Raw genomic sequence first — 21,186 nt, forward strand, 5'->3', positions numbered from 1 at the left:
ATGATGTTTAAAATAATGGTTTTCTTTCCGGTACCCCTAATATGTATCCACGTCATGGTTTCTTAGCAATTTTTTTTCTGTGCAAATGCACAGCCAAATTCAGGATATTCAGTTACACCAAACTTATGTAGTATGTTCTTTATAAAAAGATAATACTTAGTGACAGTGACTTCAGCTTGAGATAATTCACCTTTTATTTATATATACCAATTCTACGTTGCCGTCATATAAGTAATCAAATTGTGTTATCATTCCTTCTGAAAAATAATTAAAAACAATAAGAACTTATCAAGAGTTTAACATTAAACACGTTTTTACTACTAATATATAATCCATAAATTAAATTTTAACAACAACCAAAGAACAAAATTAATGGAAGTTACCGTAGAGGATTAATTATGTAGATTGGCATCTCTTCTTCAACTGATAATTTGCCATAATACATCATATTTTAATCGTTTGCCATATGTAAATGTTATTAGATCTCTCATTGCTTCTGAAAATTAACTGTAAGCTATACTATATATCGGTTACTATATAAAAATAACTTTTTGTTTACACTATGAGATTTTTCATTATTACTACCATGGTAATCATACCATTGTAATATGTTTAATTAGCTTTGGTATGTACATATATCTTTAATTGCCAAATCACTGCCGTTTGTCTTTTAATATTTGATCTTAGAAAGTCATTAGTAATTTTATTAGAATAACCGTGATATATTATTCATATAAACAGACACTTACTGGCACACTCATAATTTAAAGTTTTGATTATATTGTCTATAATTCAAATGCTACCTCATTTTGAATTATCTCCAATTAACACTTTGTAAGAAAAATGCTGTGATTATAACATATTTCACTGTTTATTTAAAAGCACTAATCTGTTCGCGGCGTGCACTTGACAGATGACAGAAGAGTTGCAATAAAAAGCACGTTTGACAGTTAAGGGAAATCCCGGTTTTGGCGCGCTTGAGAACGAGCTATGCAATTGATTTTATCGATTCAAATTGCAAAATATTTTTAATCGATGTTTGGGGAAAAAACACGCGCACCGCGATAAAAACTGTTTTAAACTGTCGCTTTTGGAGCCATTATGGTCAAACCGCAGCAGAGGGTTCATAACTATTGGTTTCTGAACATTACGCCGATATTCTTAATAAGTACCGAAAATACAATTGAGTTGAGTATATTAATTGAAAAGGCAGCTTACTTTATTTTACTTAAAAAAATTGTATTTGGTTTAAGATTAAAAAATTATTAGAATATGTTCACATCTTTTTTTCAATATTTTACTAATAAACTCATTTTACTTTCATACTTTGTATGTAGGAAACGATGCGATTGCGATGCGGTTAAAAGCGGGAGACGAGGACGATTTTTTTCTAGTTTTTATTTAGGATTTCGTTCACCTACGCCCGTTTATGGTTGTAAATATTTACTATTTGAAACAGTGTTTTTCTAATTATTTTGACTCTCGGCATTCTTGGTAAATCTTAATTTTGCCAAGGCGCACTATGTAATTTTTTAACAAGTACATAGCAAATAGCATAAAAAGTTATAAAAATGTTATAATAGCGGCATCCCGCTGGGATAGTCGTGGCGTACACTTCAGGAATCACTGATTTAGAGCAAAAATCTGCTTTACCACTTTATTATAGCAAAATGATTTTTTTTAATTGAAGTAAAATTGAACAACACACGTCTGGGCACTTGTCACATTTTTATCATAATAATGTTTTCGATAAATTCCTATTTTTTCTGCTTCGAAAGCCTACAAAGCAACATAAGCAGATATTTTTCAAATTATTTTACGGCAGGAAGTAATTAAATTAAAAAAATCTATTTGATGTATATTGACGATTCAATTAAATTATAATGAAATTATGGTTTAATTATGTTTTAACGAACAATTTGTGTTCTGGTAACGAAATTTCTAGGCTATTTAATATTTTTTATGGCTTTTAATTAGTATTCGTTCTATTGGTTCTTTTGTCATAAGCGCTTATGTCGGTCACGATTTTGTCTGCGATATTTTGTCGTTGTGAGTTTGTCTATTGCGTTGTCGTTAGGGCTCTTTCTTCATTAGTCTAAATGAAAATATGACAAACTGTTACAGCTCCTAATTATTAAGATCAATGTACCCATTTAGATATATAATAATACAATTTTATGTTCATTTATTTATTTCTTTATTTGTTCTATCACAAGTTTTTTTACAATTATGATAATTCTATATTATTGTATTTACAGAATTTCGATAAACTAATAAATGATCTTATTCTATAATAGTTTTTATTTGTATCGGTTTCCATATATACACATATTTTATTTCTATTTACTACAAACGTGTTTAATATTTACTACATTTGATTTCAAATAAATAATAACGTGTAACTATCTTTATTTTAGTTTGTGTATCATCTCGCGAGGAACGACTCTAAAATAAATCTTATTAGTAACAATAATTATTACATTACACTATCACATAAATATTACACACATAGGTATATACAATTAATAACAATTTATAGCACGTACAATTAACTCAATTCGATCGTTTTACTTTAGTAAAAATAAAGTAAAACATCGCAATGTTTACAGCTAGACAAAATAATTTACTAAATTTACATTAATGTTCTTTTATGACACTTTAATCTAACGCTTAATAGTTACACAAGGTGTACACGATCCTGGCTGTAAGAAGGAAGGATGGCATTCTGGACATTCAGGATTCTCCGCGTAATTGGGATGCGAACCGTCGTTCTTGAAATCGTGATTGCGCGAAAGTTTCACTTGAAATGATGATAATGCTCCGTCTTCGTTGTAGCCTGGATGCTCTTTATCAAGTGGGAAGTCATATTTGGGTATGAAGTAAGGCGCTAGTTTGATTTCGTTATTTTGATCTAGTGCTATTTTGGATGGTTCTAATACTGGCGCAGCTGTTGTCGGTCTGGGTAAAGCGAAAGCCGGGCGTCCTGATTTCCTTGCCATAAATTCTGGAACGTCTTTGCTTTCCTTTGAAAAGGTAGGAGGCTCTAAGCCTAATGCATGAGGTGCCCATTTCCATTCATAATATATGGGTGGTCCAACTGTAGATGAGTCAAATTCTGAATAATCTAACTTAGGTGGGACTAAGCTCGAAATTGGTTTAGGCGCTTCATTCTCTAAAATAATTTCTCTAGAATTGCCTGAACTGTCGCTTTGAATGTTTATTTTGATCGTGTGCTTAGTTGGATGTGCGCTATGATGAGCTGTCTTTGATGGTTGAGCGTGATGTATGTGGTTATTATTTACGATCGGTACAAATCCTGATGTTTCAGAAGAGGATTGTATTTCGAAAGTTTTCGATTCAATCTGGTCTTTCTCGAACGAGCTTCTTATGGGAGCTTCTTCGTTAGGGTCGAACCTCTTAATGAACTCAATGAATGGCTCGGGTTCATCGACTTCCTTGCTATTTTCTCCAGAGTGCGTTTTTTCCTGGCTTTCATGAGAGCCTCTCTCGTGCGATTTAGCTTCCGAGCTTATAAACTGATTATTAAAATTAGCTATAGATCTCACAGTAGTGCTCGATAGTCTATGATGATGATGACCTTCGCCTTCCTCGCTTTCCGTCGACGCAATAGAAGTCATTTCATGGTTTGGAGGCTCGAATAATTCTGATGGAAGGTTCACGACGAGCTCGATTCCATGATTGGTTAGGATCTCAGATATCTTGGGTGCTTCAGTGTTACTTTCAGTCACAAAAGTGTGTTTATTGTGTACAACTTCAGATTCGCTAAACTCACCGCTTGTTGGGAATCCGACTATTATTGGCCTTCCAGTGAAAGCTTGATGATCACTGTGATGCATCACTTCATGCTCGTGATGATGTTCATTGTGGTGCTCTGCATGCTGTGGTTCTGTAATGATGATTTCCATATTATGATGCTCTGGATTGTGGTGTTCTCCATTATGATGCTCCGGATGATGTTCAGCATGATGTTCCGGATGATGTTCTGCATGATGCTCTGCATGATGTTCCGGATGATGCTCCGGATGGTGTTCTTGATGATGTTCAGGCACATGATGATGTTCGCCGTGTTTTTCGTGCGAATGTTCGTGCGAGTGCTCTCGGTCGTGTTCATGATGCTCATGTTTAAATGGACTAGTTGTAGTGTGATGGTGTCCACCGGTCAATTCTGTGGACCAGTGAGTCGGCACTGAGAACAAAGCCACTTCATCGTTTATGTCGTTATGCCCATTTGCGATATTCTCATCCACGTTCTCATATTTTCCAGAATCGTGCCCCTATTAATAAATAAATAAATACATATACTTATTCATGAACATATAAATAAAAATAGCTATACCTTATTAAATCCATAGTAATTATCTCCATGTGCATAAGGAGCGCTCAAGATGTCTGGCCTTGGAGTTCTTTGGTGATCTTCATCATCGGATACGAACGGTTTATCTTTCTGGCCTGTGATGAATTAATAATTAATATATGCATATAAAATGTATATTTAAGCTCATGTTACCGATTAAAAGATTGGCACTGTAATCTCTCTCCGAATGTGAACAGTTAACCATATACCAATGATCGCATATTAACATCCTTTGTTGGAAAAGTGTTGTATTGGGACAAGCGTAACTGAATTGACGCCCAAGTCCATCGCACATATGATAAATCTGCATTGTTTTTTATATATACATATATAAAAACTGTTTGTTTTATTATTGTACATCATACTTTCATACCTGACACCCTGTTTCAACATCAGCATAGTATCCAGTAACTCTTCCATGGCAGCTGAACTTCGTCCTCGGTATCTTGAAATGTCTCTGTAAAGAGAAAATGAAGAATTATATATGTACTTTCTTTTATTTCGACATTATAAATTGAATTTACAAAATCATTACTTTCACTGCAGTATGAGTAAAGTGCATATATTATTTTTTACAAGACCAAATGATCTTTAGCTCATCTTAGAACGTCATTATGTAGCGTTGAGTAATGGCTTTTTATTACTATTTTTCTTATTCACACACGAGCCTTTCTCTAGACCTTGAACCAAATCAAGGCTGATGAAGTTCAAGCCTGACCAGCTAACCTTCTGAAGATTGCTGACCTCAATCCTTTGAAAGCTCTTTTTATTAATTGTGGATTAATATATGAATAATCTTTAATCACTGCCAGAAAAATCTGAATAATTTACTGTTTTATGCGTGCATAATATAGGACGCATAATGCAAGTTGAATTTAAGATAATCGACTAATAATAAAACACATAGAGTTTATTATATAATCATCCTGTATTTATCGCGGCTAAGCAATATCTATTAGTTACCAACTTGTGACCTATGGCGGTGATAGTCACTGTGTCACAAGCGTAGCATTTCAATATTTATATTTATCGCGTTAAAAGAAGATGGAATGTAACACGAGAATGTGAGGCACAAGGTCTCGATAGCTGGTCAAACTAGATGACCCACAGATGTGCGATGGGTTAACGTAATGTTCAAATATTGTGTCAAATTCTCATAAATAAATAACCGATTCGAGATAATGAGTCGTAAGTTAGCGAAAGTGATAGACTAAGCCCACGATTTAATTAGCAAATTGAATAGGGTTCAAACTGAGCCAAAGTTCAAGTATGTGTGAATGTTTTTTTTTGTTAATAAATAATTTATATTGAAGGTTGTGTAGCAAAGAATAAGGCATATGAGATATTTCAATTATTAGCGATTATTACGCATAAAATATATTTTCCTCATATCTGAAATTGATTGATTAGAATTATTAGTTGTTGTGAGATTGATTGATTTATAATAAACAGAATTTTAAAATTATTTTTGCCATAAAGGTGTGATTTACAAATTTAAATATAAAATTACTATTTCATGTTTTCGGTCTAATGTTATACACTTACTACACGTATTATTTTTATTTAATAAATTCATCAATACCAAATTAAAAAACTATACTTTTATAAATATTTATTATTAAAATTTGGTGGTGAAAAAAACTGATTTTATCCTGTGATATAAATCATGTAAACAAAATAAAGTATTTATATGTGCATAGCAAACGCAATATAACAAATTACATACTATTTGTATAATAAAAAATATCAACGGATAAAAAAGCGTTGTTTAATATTTTTTTATACTGAAATTAACTTTTTCTACTTTAAACATTTCTATTTATCTAAAGTCTAAATATTAAATGTACATATTTTATGTTGCACTATTTATTTAATAATTACTAAAAATATTTGTAAGTATTCAAAGCAAATATTAATTTAGCTTTTAATAAAAATATATTATAAAAAAAAATACTAATGACACATTTATAATCAGAGGGAAAACATCGTAAAAATAATTTCGATATTGCTAAAAACAACTTGAGATAGATCAATGAACTCAAGAAAAATATTTGAACTACTATTAACTCAGCTGAAAATGAAAAAGGTATAAACGAGATATTATAAAAAATGACAGATTTAGAAACTGAGAAAAAACTAAAAACAATATCAATATTGATAAAAATATATTAAGGTAGATCAAAGGATTTATACAAAAAAAAATATATTAATTACAATACTATTAAAAATGCTTTTAAAGTATTAATAGATATATTATAATAAATATGAATATCGTACGAAATTTAAATAAACGAGATAATATCAAAAATAAACATTAATGACAGACTTAAAGAGTCAGAGAGAAAAATATGTTAAAAACAATATCGATATTGATAAAAATATCTTAGGATGGATAAAATGATTTTTAATTATTCAGAATAAATTTTACTGCAACTTATTTGCCAGAAAATAAATCGATAATATTTAAAATTTGAGAAATCAGAAAAATATTAATGATATTTAAATAAACGAGATGTTATCCGAAATAAACACTAATGACAGATTTAGAATCGTAGATGAAAAATAACATCGATATTCGTAAAAAATATCTTAAGATAGATCAAATGATTTATACAAATAATAATATTATCGGATAATAGTTTTTAATTATAAAACTATTATATAATATTATAGATAAATCAGAAAAAAACATTAATGACAGATTTAAAGTCAAAGCGAAAAAATGATATTGGTAAAAATAATAATAATAATATTATTGGATTATAATTATTAAATAAAAAACTAATAAGAATGATTTTAAGTATTCAGATAAAATATTTACTACTTATTTGACACAAAATTAAAATAAATCAATAATAAAAAAAACTGAGATATCAGAAAAACACTAATAATAAAGGGAAAAAAACATAAAAATATTGTCAAAAATTGTAAAAAAATTAAGATATATCAATGGATTCATAAAGAATATAATAATAATGGGTTAAATTTATTAACAATATATTTTTTATATTTAAAGCTAAACATTCTATTATAACTATTAATTCAGCTGAAAAGAAAAAAATATAAGATATGAAAAACGAGATATTATCAGAAAAAAACATTAATGATATTTAAAATCAGAAAATAAATGATAAAAAGTTTAATAATAATAGTGATAAATGGGTTTATAGAGAAAAATATTTAATTAATAAATTGGATTTTATGAAAGTATTCAATGCAAATATATTGATTAATAATTCAGCTGAAAATTAGAATTTTGATGATATTAAAAGAACTACACTGACGACAGATTAAAAATCATAGGAAAAAAATATGATTAAAACAATATCGATATTAGGGAAAATATCTCGAAAAGATCAACTCATCAAAATAATAATAATAATGAATTTTAATTAATAATAGCAAAACCATAAAAAGAATTCAAAGCAAATATTTTAACGACTATTAAATATAAATATTTTATTATACTACTATTATAAAAAAAAACAATATAATAAGATCAATGAACCCATGAAGATAATTTTGGTTTTGGATTTTATATTTTATTTACGAAAAAAATTATGTACAGTATTTGTGATATTATGACATACAATATAAACATTGTATATTTGAAGAGCAAATAATATGCTTTTAGTAAAAATATTAGTTTTATTTTATTTGATGCTAGTAATCATAAATAATTATTAAAATTATAATCATTCAAACAAATTATATCATAAATTAAAAAATCTTTACCCGAATTTTTTTTAAAGTATGAATAACTTTTATTAAGTTATAACGTTGCAAAACCAGCATCGTTTATTGCAAGATGTGTTGAATTTTAGAGGCAATTATTTTAAAATTGCATCTTCAAGTTGCGTAATTTTAAAATATCAATCAAAGTGTATATTTTATGCTTTAGTATCATAATTAAGTCTTGAAGCTGGACTGTTAGTTTTTAACTTGAAAGCCTTGCAATTGATTGATTTCTAATGAGTGCAGATTTTTGCGTTTATATTTATTATAATTATGATATAATAAATATAGTTTGAAAGAAATACATAGAGGTCATATACTATATAACATTTTAAAATTTATGATGATATTTTATGTATATAATTATTTTAAACATATGTATATAATTAGTAGCTATGTAATTAAATAATAATATATTCAATAATCGTTTATAAGAGTAATGAATATTTATATGATATATTATTTAATCATATATTAACATTTTTTTTAACAATTTCAACTAATTTTTTTTAAGTAGGTTATTTGTTCAGATTAAATCAAGTAATTAGGAAGTTGTGTAATAATAACTTAATATCGTTTTTTCGTATCATTTCAGTTTTTGAATTCAGATCATTATCGTTTTAACAAATTATTAAAGGCTTGAAATATTTCTTGCGACTTTTTCGCCTTTGTTCATTTGACCACATTCTGAGTTGCGTCAAATTGTACGTAAATCGAAAACAATGTGTCGTTATAGAGCGTCTCATTTGAAAATCTCACCAAATTATATAATTTTCATCGAGAAAATACCTATGCGCAACTTTCGTGCGAATATAGTGCAATACCCACAATAAATAGTATCAGAGATTGCAGAATCATTCATCTTAATTAAATCATTAAGATGATAAATAAATAGAAAATGGAAGTGAAAGTAAATGGATAGTGTGATCGATTAACATGTAACTAAATGTATATTAAACTCTATATATACAGTAAATCACGATATAAAAATGCACAGCCGTTAAAATTTATCGTTCTGAATTAGGTTTGTTAAATATATCTATTTTAACGCTTGTGGGCGCTTTCGCATAAATAAATCGTAAAAGTAAAAATTTTAAATTTCATAAAATTATATAGATATAAACCTATAGAATGATTTCATAACCAATAGTATAAACTGTATCAAGCAATCTTGATATTTGTAGAACCCGTTAAGAAAGTACTAACCTCGATATATTAAAATATATATGATTTAGTTAAATGGATGTTAATTAAAATACATCAGGAAGTATATTTCATTAACATTCTGATTTTGTGACTATGGAAATGTAAGATTCTGAATGTGTGACTATGGAAATGTAAGATTCGGATCTTTGTGTAAAAAATATAAATTGACATTATAACGAAGAACTGGTAGCACCAGTTAAGCAAGCATGAATGAAAGAGAAACTCAGTGACATTAAAAGGTTACTATTAATGCGATTTGATGCACAGCGTAAAAGACTCACCGATATGGTTCATAAATATCGTCAAGCGAACGTAAGCTTTTAATAATCAAAGTAAGCGTCGAAAATGGAATTTCGCAATTATAATGTATTGAAGTGCGCAACCTTTGATATCGAGACGAGATTATCGGATGAAGTGCGATTGTGCAAAGTTTTTATTGATTTTATTTGGAAATGTGATATTATACATAATTTATAATCACACTATGCAATATTTTTGTAACAAATATATGATAATTTGATGTTAATGTAAAATTACACACTTAGTTCAGAGCTGTTATTTGTTCTTCGAAATAAGATGTATTTTTAAAACTATCGTCGTTTTTCATTCTGAAAAAAAATATTTGCCCAACACCTAAGTTAAAATTTTCTTTACTAAATCATTCAGTATTAAAATTAATAATTATTTATGAAATTAATACTGCATAAACATCTTATAAGTATTTTAATTATAATATAAGAGTATAGAGCTCATAATAAAATATGATATATTTATGGAAGAAATTAGTAAAACGACTCTTATAAATAAATTAAATAGGTAATCTAGCGAAAACAACGTTAAAATGTTTATTGCAATAAAATTAAATTCCTAATTCTAAATAAATACTAATCATACATTAATATGTAGTATATATTAAATTAATTTGAAGTTCAGTTTTAAAAAGAAAAAAGAAAAAGTAAAAAAATGTATAAAAAATCACATTTTTTACAAATGCATATTTTTGCTATGATTATATATTTATCATTTTCCGCGACAATGTGTGTAACAATTGTTTTAGCCACAAGGATTCAATAATCTTATTTGTATGGAAAATTATGCGCTAATTTCATATCTATTATTAGTTTTTTTTTTATTATAAAACGTGTATGTATTTTGTTCTCGAAGATTTTATTAAATGCCAAAGTTAACAAAAATGCAAATCCTTGTAACAAAAAAAAATTAGTGACAGTAAAATAAAAAATATAGCCTTAGTTAGCGATTAGATAGAAATCCACAATTGATAAGGTATAATTTAAGAAAAGTGAACTTTTTCTTATTTTAAGAATCCATATATATATTGTGAGCCTCAATCTTAAAATGTACTATTAATCATATTATATCATAAATTGTAATAAAAATAGATTTAAAAATATGTATTGATTATTAAAAAAGCTTAATTTCTATATTTTCTATCACACAAATTAAAGTTCTAATAATATATATATATGTAATAGTACATTAAAAAATATTTTTACCGTTTGTAACATTTGTTTGGTTCCAAGGATTCAATATCCTAAGTTTTATGTAAAAATGCTAAATTTTATATCTGATATTATTTTTTCAAATAACGTACATGTCCAAGTTAAAAAATAAATCTTTGTAGCAAAAATAATACAGTGAGAATAAAATATAAAATAAAATGTAGCGCATTTAAAAATAGCCCTAGTGCACAATTAGATAAAAATCTACTGTATTAAAAATATATAACTATGACACATTTTCATATCACGTGCATATGTTTTTTCACGACGATTTTATTAAATGTCAAAGTTGTAAAAAATATTTGTGCCAAAAAAATAATATAATGAAATTCTAACAATTTAAGTAAAATATAAAATAAAATATGGCGCATCTAAAAGTAGCCCAAGTGTACGACTATATGTTGATTTCAAGTTTAGACATCGATTTATTCGGAATAGTTTTTATAACTTAATGATACTTTAAATGTAAGTAATATAAATATAAAAACACAATCATATTAAAACATATAAATATTGCAACAAATGTTATTGAATAAGCTTTAAATGTAAAAAATATATTGAAAATGACTCATTAGACTCGAACGCGCGGTGAAGCGCCAAACCCGCGACTTTTATCAAATCATAATTTCGCTAATAATAATTGCATTACGCAATCGATTAAGATCTAAACGCTTTTATATCAATTTAGAATCGAGATTGACGTATCAATCGTAAATTTAGAATGGATTTACAGGCAATAGAACAAAGAAATTGTAACACAGACACGTATTCATAAAACATACATACAATCACGATCGATCGATCATCGAAATGTACAATAAAATGTTGACATGTAAAATTATTATTACAACACTCAAAGATCTTCAAACACGACGAGATGTCTGTTGTTTCGACTTGAGCATAAATAAAAAAATTGTCACAATTTGCATACTGCATTTTTCAAGCATAAAAAGGCTGTATATTTAGAAAAACTTGTTTTGTGCGAAGCATGGCTGTTTCGTGTAAAGTATTGCGTGCCACCATCAATTATCATTCAATGTCAAGCAGAAGATTACTCTTAATGGTGGTCAGACGTGACTCGAATCGGGAAATTATCTTATGTAATTATATATAAGAGTTTATGGAAGCTCTTTGTGAATTAAAAAGCTCACAATGTACACAAAGTTCATTGACTTTTTTTTTATTTATTATGATGATAATATTTATAATTAAGACACGTGTAGTTTACGGCGTGTAAAGTTATTGAAATCAGAATGGAAGGCTTTACAATCGATTTTCATGATAGGTCAAGTGTGTTTCGCACTCGACTGTGTCGTCTTTCTATAGCTACTTCTAACAACCTATTTCACATTATTGTATCACACATACTGTAGTGTTAGTGTTATTAAATAATGTTAAAATAAATCTAATCTAACTATTCATTCAATATATGTTAGAGCTGTTGTTAATGACACTGTTAAGATTTACTCGCCAAAATTTCACTTTCAAAAATGAATAAATTCTATGAATATTTGCAATTCAATTAGTTTCTGCTCAGATTCAAATTCTTACGTAAAAGTCACGGACAAAATTATAATAATATTTTTTCATTCATCTTTAGAATAAAAAGTTATATTGTAAGTTTATTTTTCAGGCTCAATATATATAATTAAAACATTTGTAAAAGTATCTCTTAGGACATAAATTACCATTGCATAATATAAATCTTTTTATTTAAATATCAAATCTCAGCTGTTGATACTCGTAATGTAAAAACTGTCATTAATATTAAATTATCATAGCAATAATCATGTATAGTTTTATATACGATTTCATCATGAATCGTGAGACGTATCGCATTTAACATATGCACAATAATAAGATAGGATCGCGTTGTTATAAATTTCACTATATCAAGTGTGAATCGCAGCCACTTCCTATTGAATATAAATTATAGTTTGCGAACGCTTTAGCTCATCGCTACGTCGATCTTAACCGTAAAAGGCTTCGAACGAATGGTTAAGTCACGTGGGCGTTAAGATAGACTGAATAGGAAATAACGATTCGATAACGTGTCCCGCAACAAAAGGCTATAATAATACAAATAACTTTTACGGCGCTTGTTTATTTTTATTGCAATATTATGTCAGTGAGCGCGAGATGTGATTTAGATATTTGTTCAGAAGGCGAAATCAGATGCTTTTCAAAAGGTCAGATTATAGAAATTGAGAGTATCGCTTCATCTGCCTACGCAAAATAATAACCGATTTTTTTGTGGCAGATGTGCGACTTTTTGCGAAATATGTCGCATTAATGTGGCGAATAACTTTAGAGGGGCAAGTGTCTGCTGTAGAAAGTAGATAAAAACAGAGATTTACATTTTTTTTGTAATAGTAAAGAAAAGTTCGACTTTGTACGTGCGTTTAATTCTTTAGACTCGAACGCGCGGTGAAACGATAAACTTTTTCACTTTTTATAACTGAATAAATAATACACAACTTGCTGTTAAGACACAGCTTATTTCATTAAACAAATATATTTTTGTATAATATTTTTTTTTGGCACCGATTGAAGAAGTAATTTCACTTTATATATAAATATTAAAACACTGAATCCATTATTTATTTATGTAATAGTCAAAGCACGTTTTATTATAAAATCAAAACATTTATTTAATATTTAATAAAAAAAGATAATGTATCTTATTATATATATTTTAGAACTACTAGTTTTATATATTTTTTAATATGATTGATTTATACAAGAGATTATCTAAAATAATAATCGAAAGTAAGCAGTTTTTTAACGCTCGAACGAATATCGTCTTAGCTCGTATTCAAACGTTCGTATAAGTATTCACTCTTGTGTCACTTTTTCTCTCATTTAGTTTTACGTAACGCATCGTTAAACGGGTCTTTGGCACATCTCTCACACAATTTATGCATTTACAAGGTCGGCCTTTTTTAAATAATACAAAATGCGTATTATACAGGAAACGACAAGATTGTCAATATAAATTGATAATAATTAAAAAAAGATTAAAAATTTAATACGCCAATATGCAAAACATATTTTTAATCAATGTGATACAAATATTTGATGAATATAAGGAAACGATAAATATTGATATAATGATATGTTTTTAAATAATATCTTGCATGTTTTTTTGTAGTTATTAACAAGATGTGCATACTAAAAAATTAAACCTGGCATATTTTACGAAGGCCAAATATTACATTAGATAGTTTGAACTACAAGTTTTTTCTCAATTAATAAATATCTTATATAACACAATTATTGCGTTTTAATCGAAATATTTATGCGTGCGTACGTTAATTAAAAATGTTAGTTCGTTAATTGAGGAATGTTTTACCACGCATGATGATATATGAATGTAAATGTAGTAATTTTAATTAAATTCTACAATCGTAAAAGTCGACCCTTGACATCAAAGCTTTCGCCAATCATCCGACCTAATATGGATAGTCACAAAATGAACATATGGCTTGTATTTCTGCAATTTTAAATATGTCTTCAAGCGATTTTAAATTAAAATATGCATCAAAAATATGATTGGTAATATAAAATTAACGAAATTTTTAAAGCAGGTGATTTAAGCACATGTGTTCGGATTATTCAATGTCGAAATTTTGCATATCATGTTGTGTGTCAAAGATCATTAGATGATTTAATTATATAGTTTTTTTAACGCGTTTTTAAATAAATTATATTTTTTTAATTTACAGTATAATCAATATAGCACACCTAGAAAAATGCATTCGCATTAGAATTGTATTTGTATTTGGATCAGTTAAACGTCTTCGTTAGATTTGCAAGTCATCGACCCGTCAAATTTTTTGTACACAACTAAACATGACTTGCGGGCGTTTAATTGCTTGCACTTGACACTATTATTCGGTCTTTGAAATACCATAATTATATTCCATATACACAAATTTTAATTGCAATTCAAGAAACGCCTTTAAAATGGTTATATTTTAAAGAAGCGCGGGTTCAAAATCTGAAGAGGAATAACAAAATCATTTTTAAAACGAATGTTGCAACTTATTTGAAAACAACAAAGTCTATTAGTATTTTTTTAATGAAAAAGACTTTGACTATGCATGGCATATAACCTTTATTTAATGACTGCTTTTCGTTATGCAAATTTATGAAACATGAACTATGGATGAACAAAAAAATACCACTCCTAATATCTATATTTTCCATTTAAATGACAAAAAGCAAAGCTCAATACCATTTCATAATTAGATACACAAGTTTATTATTATAAATAAATAATTTAAACATCACACAGAATTTTATCATTTTTATTTTATTTTCCAGACTATTTAATTAAGTTCTACACTTTATTAACAGGTCTTAGTTTGTTTAATAATTTAGCATAATTATTGTTTTGAAAACATTAAATAATACTTGCTGTAAACCTTTTGAATTTTATATTAAATTAATACAAATTGTATTAAAATATATAGCAAAAATACAAATTAAATTTAATTTAAAAATATAGATATATTGAAATATCGTATAACAGTTTTTTTTGCGTTTTAAAACTATTTCTTAAGCCATTTGAAAATAGTTCTTTTGTTTTGCCAATGTACTGAAAAATAATAAATTATAATATAACTTATAACTAAGTAGTCGAAAAAATTGTTGCTTATAATAAAAAGTAAATAGCATTGAAAAAAGACTTTTTTGTTGCAGTTTTTTAAAAAATATTTATTTATTTATATTTATATTAATCGGTTGTAAATTTAAAAATATTTCAATTTCATGGTATTAATCAATAGTATAAATCTCTTAATTTAATTAATATATATAAATTTATTTTTTATATTTAGACACAAGAATTCCAATACAAAATAAAAATAAGTTATGCCACAAGTGGGCGGATAGTTGAACGATGCTATCGTAAATCAGAACGTCGTCAAAATTGCGAAACTAAGGGTGTGTAGTATTTGTAGTATAATCGTGACTCATGAAAGTCATTTTCAGGATCATACCGGAAAGGCGTCCTTGAGTCATATCAGAGTCTGTCTACACTACCACTATAACATTTCAACGCTAAAATTTCAAGAGTCTTTAGATTTACTTCGGACTCAAAGATTTGCATTAATTTTCCGGATCTGGACTGAAACGTCTTTGTCGCGTTGAAAACAATTTAGCATATTTTGGTAAAAATACACTTTTTTGAACCTGCATGAATATGTTACGTGTTTGGGTAAAAATTTACTAATCTCGGCCATTGTCTGGTATTTCAGGGTTGATAGGCCGCAACTAATTACCAATGGATGGTTATTATGAAAATTTAGCGCAAAAAAGTTATGGCTCGATGTGATAATGTATTTTGAGTAATTCTAAACATGACAAGATTGCAAAAATCTATTTCAATCATTAAAATTCTAGATAAAGAATCATTGATTTTTTAGAGCTCGGTTTAAGTTCAATATAAATCAATCATGAATATACTGTTTTAAGCTTAGTATATATTAAAAAAAAACGATATATTGTTTATGTAAAAATATTAATACATATGTATTAGAAACTCAGAAATACAAAAGTGTAATAATTATTGTTGTTTTATATTGGTTTTTAAATCAAACTTAGTTCAGAAAAAACATAGACTAATTTAAATGTACTCAAGTTAACAATACATAGTAGACATGAGACTATGGCTTATAATTTCTTGAAATTGAATAATAATCTTGTTATTTTCTGTTTATTATGTAGAAGTTTTAAAACGTTTTGCAGAATTGCTTATATTGACAAAAAAGTTTTTAAATCTTAGTACTTATTTTATAGATCTGAGATTTGTGATTTATGTATCTTTAATATTATTTACTTAATAGCCTAGTTACCTAATTTACAATTAAGTATATCGATATTATAATGAAGCTAATTAATTATGATGAGTTAGCTAATTAAAAAAATAGATAACGAAATGTTGATTTTTTTAAACATAACGAAACTAGGTTTAACTGACAAGCTTCATAATAATAATTAATGTTTATTTTCTTCAAGGAAAATATGTACGAAAACTGCTTCAAATATATTCCAAATCAATTTTTTTGTGTGTTATAAAAATATATCAATGTTTTTTACACATATAATTATGTAAATATAATATTTTATACTATTGAAAATTTTCACATTTTCATAAATAGATGTTGAAAGCTTCATTAATGAATATATACAGTTATATATAAAAATTATTTTATATAACTTTATCTAGTTATATTTTGTATTAGTATTATATAAAAAAAATATGTAAAAATTATAAATAAGTCGTACTTATAAACGAGTTAATATAATAAAAATATAAATGGTAATTAAAATTTTATTTTTTCTTTCTAGTAATTAATATGTCTTGTTTTAAAATTAAGAGGTAATTAAATATTGCCCGAATGTTTATATTTCAACAGAAGATAATAATAAACGTTGCTTATAATTTTGCATTACAAAATATCCCGCAATAAAATATTTATATCCAAATAACTCATAAATGTAGTGAAAAATATAAAATACCTTTGGTATTGTTTCTTGATGATAAATGATTATTTAATTATTAATAAACATTTATTTATAATGTTATTGATCGTTTCATTTTAAGATATGTTAGCCTTTTAATTTACTGCTTAATATATAATTAAAATAAGCATATTAATTGTAAAAGAATATATAAAATAATAATATATTACATGTTTTATAGTTTTATCGCAATAAAATAATAAATTTTTAAAATAATGGATTTATTATATACTATAAATTAAATAAAAAATATATTGTTCTTAAAACACAATATTAGGTATTTTATTATTTAATTTTCAATATAAGATTTAATATATTTCACTAGTGACTTTTTTTTAAATTACATTTATAAGAATATATTGCTTCATTCTAAAATTGTCAATACTACAGAAAAAAAACGAGTTTCAATAAGTCATAAAAATTAAGTGACAGTAAGATCGATTTAGTTATTTTTTTATTTTTGTAGACAAAGTTTTAGAGATAATTTCTTTAGGATCTCACATTAAGAGATAATGTTACTTGCTATTTTAGAATAGCAAGAGCACAGTGATATTATTAGTAAAATTTTCATATGTTATATTTTCAACTATTTGCATATTGAGTAAAATAAAGCTAAAATATTCGAATAGAGTATAAAAAGTTATGTATACAATAGTTCCATATATAGATCAGTACAAAGTCTAATATTAATTATACCTGCTGCTTTTATTAGGCAGTAGCAGACATTTAATAAAAAAACATTACTCTTCTACGTTTAAAAAATACGAAAAATAGCAATATCAGTAATTGATCAGTAAGTCCATATGTCAATATGAGGAATTTGTGGAGTTTCGGCAGTAACAAAGTGGTTTTTTTTCTTTATTTTTTTCTCTCTAATATTAGTTGTTATGGCTATGGCTGTTATAAATTACATAAAGAGAAGTATTTTTTTTTAAAAAACTCTGCTATAGACATTGTGGCAAAACATCAAAAAAAAATTCCTGCATTATTGTAATACACAAAAACATCAACATATCCCAAAATATTCGAATAACGAATACTTAAATGGGCGAATATATTTTATATATTAAAAATGATTGATCGTTTAACTTTCAGGTAAAATTGAATTATAAAGTAGGTTTGTACACGTGATTAGTTATTAAAACATATACTTTAATTTGGTGTGCTTTGCTATTAATACTAGCGGTTTAAAGATATAATTCTATATATATATATATATATATATAAATTGTATATTTTAACTGATTTTAGATAGCTCTATACAAGATAAAGATAGTTTGCCATTTACAAACAATAGTTTATGACTTGACCGAAACTAGGCAAGAATGTGGGAGTTTTGATGACACCTATAGGAATATCAAGGACAGATATAAAAATCAAATTTATACCTATCTCAAATAAACGTAAATATTTTAGCGACGTATTGCAATATTTAACAAAAAATATTACAATAACAGTAGATCTTTTTATATAATAGATATTAAAACTTCCTCTTTAAAAACAGTGTTTGGTTTATTATATAAAAAAAGTCTTACCTGCGTATGAACAGCTCCAAAGCAGACCAGCATTAGAAATGCACGGAAAATTCTTCTTTGTCCAGCACTCATTTTATTTATGTATGTTTCCTTCAACTAAAATGTATTAAATGTTAGATTATTTGCTTCGCAGGCCTTGGAATGTTTTTGTTGATAATATATAGTATTTCACTGGTTATTGTTTATTGCCCATGTTAAAGCACAAGTTCACTGTAAAAACAACAACAGCAGACCTTCGTGTGAATAGTTATTGTTATAAGTGCATTATTGGCGTGGTATAGAAAAATGATGCTGTCGTACCAATCGGTACGAACGGACAGTTGTATAGGAGAAATTTATGCTTTGCTTCCTGGTGCTTAAAATAGTTACTTTCACGTAACTTGTTTATTTTAGATAATACTACTGTACATTGTTAATGTAACACATTTTACTCAAGCTCAATAATTGATTTGAAAAATATATTTTGTCGGAAAATTTTTCATTATCAGATTTTCACACGATTCTTAAATATACATATGGGGTTGCATGACTAACGATTTCTCATGGTTTAATGATATATGATCAAATTGCAACACCCCAGTATTGTCTCACAACAATGGAATAAAGCGTAAGTTTTGGACTCGAAAACTGCGCTTTATCATTAATAATCATGCGTATGTAAGTGATGTAAAAATGGTATAATTATATAAATATGTATCCGGGATTCGATTTGACAAGTTTTAAAATGTCACGTAAAATTACATCAGTATGGAAATATATGAGAATATTTATAAATATTCATTAAGATCGACTGACGATTTACAAAATCGTATTTCTACACGTGTTTACCATTATTTATATGGCTCTTATGTAAAATTGTCATTAAAAGGGAATTTTAACGCCTAAGCGTTTCGCAACACTTGTTCCGGTGTATTGCCATATTGTTCGACATTTTGCAACTCGAGATGCATCTTCTACCTTTTGGATGCTGTAATTGGATCAATTTCGAAACAAGCCGATAATGCCTTATTAAACACTTAAAGTGTCTAGCATTGTTTTGTAAGAGTTTAACGATTGGAACGGAACTTGAGAAAAATATGTCATAGTTCAAAGGTATTGCTTAATAGAAAAACTATTAATTAAACGCATCTCGTGGGATTTTTTTCTATATAAATAATAATTCGTCACGAGTTTGACGTATGATGTGCGTTGCAGAAGAGCATTTAATTGATTTGTCCATTTTAAGAAGTTAATTTTTCAAGATTGAATTAAAAAAGATTATATTGCCATTCTTTACATTTTACATAATATACGTTTTTCTATGATAAATTATACTCATCGTTTATAATTCAATATATTTTAGCAAAAGGCCTTCACACTTTACATGTACATAATCACTATTAAGAGAAAAAGTTGATAGCATTTTAAAATACGAATGAATAATTAGCTCTAAAGAAAATTTGCAAAGTACAAGGACATTTCTCAATTAAGTAACACAATTATTTACAATATATATATATTGATAATATTAACACACAACAATCGATGCACAGTGACACATTTAATTGATAAAAAATATATATTTAAATAAATATTTATCACAACACTGGTACACTTTGTGTATGTCTCATATTATTCGTGTAATGTATTTGTGTATATTGTATTGTTATTATAATACGAACTTCGTTATTTTCGTTCTACGAAGTGTTCGTACCGAGATACACGACTACTATGGATCATATCGCATGCAAGACTGACATTTAAATCTTCGTCGGCTGATCAAATACAATGTGGAAGTGCTGCAGTGTTCGCCGAGAACGCCAGGGGTACATAACCAAACGGAAATTTGTTTTTGTTATAACAAGAATTTTAAAATAATTTCCGACCGGAAAATGCGATAATTCGTGTGATGCGTAATCGTGTAATGAATTTCTAATTTTTTTTAAAACAATTTTAATTCAAAATCGTTTTATTAACCATTTATAAAAATATATCTGATTTATTGATTCTATTCCCAAGTTTTCGTATATTTTTTTAAATAAATTCCTATTCATTCCTATATATTTTACACTGTAACACTACTATTATGATTACTTTGTATATTTATTTACCAAAAATTCTTTTTTAAACAAAATACATAATTAAAACATTAGTATTTAGTGGTTAAATGTTAGTCGCATTGTACTCCACCCCTAGCAATATAAACATTAGTCTTCACAAAATAAAATATAAATATACTTTATATTTTATTAATTTATACGTATTACTTCTAACATACTAATAATATAAAGTGTAATTTAGATATATT

General features: G+C 27.0%; 1 protein-coding gene across 8 annotated transcripts; it reads right to left on the reverse strand.

Annotated features, from left to right (window-relative positions):
• Positions 1–2,173: 2,173 nt before the first annotated feature.
• On the reverse strand, positions 2,174–20,633 carry LOC148236513 (uncharacterized). 8 transcript variants are annotated; one of them, XM_088182595.1, is made up of 6 exons: positions 20,593–20,633; positions 18,900–18,995; positions 4,749–4,832; positions 4,529–4,679; positions 4,358–4,470; positions 2,174–4,295 (listed from the first exon to the last, which is right to left on the reverse strand). In XM_088182595.1, exons 2-6 carry the CDS (start codon positions 18,969–18,971, stop codon positions 2,664–2,666), a joined length of 2,052 nt encoding a protein of 683 aa, XP_088038721.1. In that variant the 5' UTR covers positions 18,972–18,995; positions 20,593–20,633; the 3' UTR covers positions 2,174–2,663. The 8 variants fall into 8 exon arrangements, with proteins under 8 accessions (XP_088038721.1, XP_088038723.1, XP_088038719.1 ...); XM_088182597.1 differs by having other exon boundaries at positions 18,900–19,109; XM_088182593.1 differs by having other exon boundaries at positions 20,561–20,633.
• Positions 20,634–21,186: the final 553 nt, after the last annotated feature.

The sequence above is a fragment of the Plectrocnemia conspersa genome, unplaced genomic scaffold (assembly GCF_051122295.1).
Source record: "Plectrocnemia conspersa isolate PC_06_02 unplaced genomic scaffold, ASM5112229v1 ptg000003l, whole genome shotgun sequence".
NCBI classification, from domain to species: domain Eukaryota; kingdom Metazoa; phylum Arthropoda; class Insecta; order Trichoptera; family Polycentropodidae; genus Plectrocnemia; species Plectrocnemia conspersa.